The sequence below is a fragment of the Arachis ipaensis genome, chromosome B02, assembly GCF_000816755.2.
Source record: "Arachis ipaensis cultivar K30076 chromosome B02, Araip1.1, whole genome shotgun sequence".
Taxonomy (NCBI): Eukaryota; Viridiplantae; Streptophyta; class Magnoliopsida; order Fabales; family Fabaceae; genus Arachis; species Arachis ipaensis.
In genome coordinates, this window is record NC_029786.2 from 19,181,310 (window position 1) to 19,186,677 (window position 5,368).

Genomic DNA, 5,368 nt, shown 5'->3' on the forward strand with positions numbered 1-5,368 from the left:
AACGCTCTACAGGGCGTTGCACCGCTTGGCGTTCGAGACGGATTGTTGGGTGATGCAGAGGAGGATGACGTCGAGCCGGATATGATTGACGATGACAGCGAGGATGATATTGGAGCGAGTGAACCTACATTGGCGGTAGGTGGGTCTACCTCTGGGACACAGCAGTATCCACCACATTTTTCCGCCTTGGACTTGGATGCCATGAGGTAGGAGAGGGTTTCTGGGCACTCTGTTGGATTTGGAGCTAGAGACGCAGAAGGGACTGCTGGTCTGACGGAGTTCCAGGTTGGTCAGTAATTTCAGGATAAAGATGAGGCCCTGTTAAGTGTGAAGACTTACAGCATCCGGCGAGGGGTACAGTACAAGGTAGTGGAGTCTGATTATCGCCGGTATGTGGGCAAGTGTTCAGAGTTTGGGAATGGGTGCACATGGTTGATTCGACTGAGTCTCCGGCAGCGCAAGGGCATTTGGGAGGTGAAACGGTACAATGGACCTCACACTTGTCTTGCCACCTCCATCTCGAGTGACCATAGGAGTTTATATTATCATGTGATATCGGCGTTCATTATGCCAATGGTTAGGGCTGATGCATCCGTCAGCATCAAGGTGCTCCTCAATGCCACGGCAGCACAGTGTGGGTTTAGGCCGACTTACAGGAGGGTCTGGATGGCGAAGCAGAAGGCTGTTGCCGTCATCTACGGTGACTGGGATGAGTCATACAACGAGCTTCCTAGGTAGGTGTTGGGAATCCAGCTGACTATGCCTGGATCTGTTGCAATCCTAAGAACGAGCCCCGTTCGAGTTGGAGGACAGGTGGACGAGACTCAAGCGTATTTTCACAGACTTTTCTGGACGTTTCCTCCGTGCATCGAGGCATTCCGTCATTGCAAGCCGCTAGTCAGCATCGACGGCACACATCTGTATGGGAAGTATGGGGGAACGTTGCTCATCGCGATTGCACAGGACGGGAACTCGAACATTCTACCTGTGGCGTTCGCACTAGTAGAGGGTGAGAATGCGGAGTCCTGGACATTCTTTCTCTCCCACCTTCGACAGCACGTGACACCACAGCCGGGTCTGCTGGTTATATCGGACAGGCATAACGGCATCAAGGCTGCGCTTGAGGCTCCTGATGGGGGTTGGTTACCTCCAGCTGCGTACCGTGCATTCTGCATTCGACACGTAGCGGCTAATTTTGCCCTGACCTTCAAAGGCAAAGACGCACGGAGGCTTCTAGTGAATGCGGCGTATGCAAAGACCGAGGTTGAGTTTGATTACTGGTTTGATATTCTGCGGTCTGAAGACCCGGCGATGTGTGAGTGGGCGAACCGGATTGACTACTCCTTGTGGACTCAACATCGTGATGATGGGCGAAGATTCGGTCACATGACGACTAATATCTCCGAGTGTGTGAACTCAATACTCAAGGGTGTCAGAAATCTCCCTGTATCCTCCCTGGTGAAGGCAACATATGGTAGGCTTGCGAAACTCTTTGTTCGTAAGGGGAGAGAGGCTGAGGCTCAGATGGGAACCGGACAACAATTCAGTCAGCACTTGGTGAAGTCTATTGAGGCCAACTTGAAGACGGCCAAGTGCTTCGCGGTGACTTTGTATGACCGTGATAACTCCGAGTTCACCGTAGCAGAGACTACTCCTACTGGTTCTTTCTCGTTGGGTAGCTACAGAGTATCACTTGCCTCTCGGACCTGTGACTGCGGGTACTTCCAGGCGCTTCATTTCCCGTGCCAGCACGCACTTGCATGCTGCGTCTACTCACGGGTTACCTAGTCCTCTTATGTTCACAGCGTGTATCAGATTAGTTCAGTGTTCAGTGTGTACCGAATGGGATTCACACCACCGATACCGGAGGGCTTCTGGCCACCTTACGACGGGCCCACGGTGATTCCGGACCCTGCCAAGAGGCGTGCGAGAGAGGGTCGTCCGAGATCCACTAGGATACGGACGAATATGGACGAGGCAGATCCGAACCAGCCAAAGAGGTGTGGCCTCTGTCGCCAACCCGGACACACCCGTCGGAGTTGCCCACAGCTTGGAGGATCGTCTCACACGGGGGGCCAATAGTAGCGATGTTGTTAGTGTTAGTGCTTATTGATTTTTATTTTTCCTATTACATGTTATGTTTGAGGACTTATGTAATCTGTTGATCTTTCTACCTTCTAGTAATGAAAAAGTTGTTTTCGAACTTGAGTATAGCTAGAAATCCCATAAATGCAAAAGTTGATAACTAATTGTCAACATTAAAGTGTTATATGATTCAATGATAATAAATATTCACTGATCCACTAGGTAAATACCAGATTTCGAAGTACAATAAGATGAACAAACAACAAGGAAAAACAGCTCTAAAGTAACAACAGTAGTCCACATGGGTATCATACATGAATGAACCATAACGTCCAAAATACATGAAAAGTAAATCATCTAAACAAGTGGGAGCCCGTCCCACAACGACGGGGTACCCATGGCCTCTGACCTCTGCGGATAAACGGCTCCTCATCCTCGATCTCATCCGCGTCCTCCTGCGGGCCAGGCTGTGCGGGTGGCGTAAAATGGACGGGTGCGGCAGACGGCCCGGCGACAGACTCTGATGCAGCGGTGTAGGCGGAAGGTGGGGTACCTCCCAAACCAAACTGGTCACCAACAGGTGTCGTAGCAGGCTCGTTCAGATCAACATCTAAGGGTGCCTGTGTGCCGGGGGTCTGACCACGCCTCCTGCCCGGCACGTCCTCCTGCATGATAGCCGTAATCTCCTCTAGAAACCGTGGACTGCCGAAGTCCGCATCAAGCGTATTTGCGCCAAGGAAGTCCTGCCACTGTGATCCCGGAATAACCCATGGAGTCCCGTCCTGCTGAGGCTGGTCATCGGCGGGTATACCAACAAAGTAATGTCCAAGAGGTCCCGACCCAAGTCCAGCGTCACTAGGCTCATCAGAAAGTCGATGTTCAGGGCGGGATGTGGACGGGGCTGCACCCCTCCAAACTGCGGAAGAACCCTATCTATCTGATGCCACTCTATGACGGCAAAGTAGATAAGCGACGTAACAGACCGCCACAACGCCATATGCCGAGGCTCCAAAACCTCTGGATGCACAACCTGAAGTACGTCGGGGCTGCTATACGGCATCCAAATAAACTGCACCAAGAACTATACAGTGTCAGGGCAACTCATGAACCCAACTCGTAAAGTGTGGTTAAATAAAGAAACTTATTAAGTAACATACTGACCTCTCTATCCTGCAACCGGTCTATCCAGAGCCTCCACATCTGAACTCTAGGACCCTTCTCGCTATTGGAAGGTTGTAACCTGACCTCCTGCATCATACACATGTCTTACCGCTACTTAAATATGTGCTTAGGGTATCCAATACATTATAAATGAACACGTAGTTATGTATAGTGAATTGAAATAGACAAGGCTTAGTACAGTACCTCGAGGCCAATGGCCAGCTGAACGTCTCAAACCCTGCAGGCCTAAACCGAGGAAATCGCCAGAAAATCCATGACTGAAGTAGCTGAAGTGGGCCCGCTAGCTTGATAACATTTCTGTTCGCCACTCGGTACATGCACCGGTACAACCATGCCAGTGCTGCAGAACCCCAGCTGTAGCTCCCCATCTCCTCCAGCCTAGCTACAAACGGAAGCCATCTGATGTGAATGCGGTTGCCGGACTTGTCCGCAAACAGCTACGTGCCCAACAACATCATGATGTACGCACGGGCATATCGACGCACAGTCTCCTCATCAGCTCCCTCCGGGCACTCTCCAAAAGTCTCCTGAAACCAGCTACAGTTGACCGCGTACTTCTGAACCTGGCTAGGAGGAGGTACCACTCCAAGCAACTCCTCGAACCACACCCAGGCTGGACGGCCACCCTGGATGTATATCTGGAACTCTGATAGGCAGCCGCTGACGTAACGCCCGTCCACTGGCAAACCCAGCTGGTATGCCACGTCCTAGAGTGTGATCGTGCACTCTCCGAACGGCATATGAAACGTGTGCGTTTCCGGACGCCATCGCTCGACGAACGCACTGACAAGGGCCTCGTCCAACCGGAACCATCTATCGTTCAGCCTTGCAAGATGGTATAGACCGGCCATCTGCAGGTACGGAACGTATCTGTCATCGAGGAGCATGCCCTGCTGCCGCCGCATGCTCCTGATGCATCGCTGAGGCTGCGGAAGAAATGAACCGCATTATTAGAACCAACTTAATTACCAGTGACAAACATAATCAACACGATAATTCATAAACCAAAAAATCGTACTAAATATGACCGCTTAAAAATCCAAGAACGAGAACCACTTGCATAAACAACTAACATAAGAAACTAGCATAAACCATTGACATGAAAGATCTAACATAAAACAACCACAACTAAACCGCTAACATAAACCACTAACATAAACCACTAACGTCAACCTCTAAGATAAACCACTAACATAAACCGTTAACGTAAACCACTTACATAAACCACTGAGATAAACCACCCGCATGCAAAACCACTAAGTCACATGTAGCGGTAGAACAAAGTTATTTCCGTACTAACCTCCTCGTTGATGACCCCAGCTATATGGGCGACTCCGTCCAAGCGATATAACCGTGCCGGATCGTCCCCCATCAGCAGAGTATTCCGTTCAGGTCTTCGTCGGAGAGAATCTGGGTCATTTTCTCTGAGATTTGGTGGGGTAGGGGAAGGTGAGCATGGTTCGAATGAGGCTGATTCGAACTCCTTATATAGCCGAATCACTAGTAATTCGAACCAGGGTGGTTCGAATTATTAAGAACCCAGCATAAGTGTAATTCGAACCAGGGTGGTTCGAATTACTTGAAGACTTTACTTACCTATAATTCGAACTAAGCTAGTTCGATTTACGTGGAGACGGAGTTCGAACCTTGCTGGTTCGAATTACAACCAACTTTTCATCAACCTAATTCGAACTTGGCTGGTTCGATTTACTAAGGAATCTAATTCGAACCGAGCTGGTTCGAATTACATATATATAGCTCCTGGCTCATTACTGAAACGAATTTCAATTTGACTTATTTACGTAGTTCTCAACTTGCCTTGGCTTATTCAAATTTTTTGCCCGTAAAATGATGATTTATTCGTGTGAATATTTACATGACCTATATTTATTTCATTTACTTAACGTGGAATTTTGTTAGAATAATTTGTTACACTAATTGATTTTTTGTTAAAATTTCTCGATTTACATAATATGTTTGAGAATAAACTTGTATTAGAATTGTTTTTTGGACATTTCTGTAGTTTTGCTTTTCAAATGTTTTATATGAATAAATTATCTTTTTTATATATTATATTTAAATTTAATTTTGATGTACTATT

The 5,368-nt window shown here is 48.2% G+C and overlaps 1 protein-coding gene across 1 annotated transcript; it reads left to right on the top strand.

Moving 5' to 3' along the window:
• On the top strand, positions 760 to 2,082 carry LOC107626928. Its single transcript, XM_016329816.1, has 4 exons — positions 760 to 1,213; positions 1,304 to 1,494; positions 1,585 to 1,718; positions 1,806 to 2,082. Exons 1-4 carry the CDS (start codon positions 760 to 762, stop codon positions 2,080 to 2,082), a joined length of 1,056 nt encoding a protein of 351 aa, XP_016185302.1.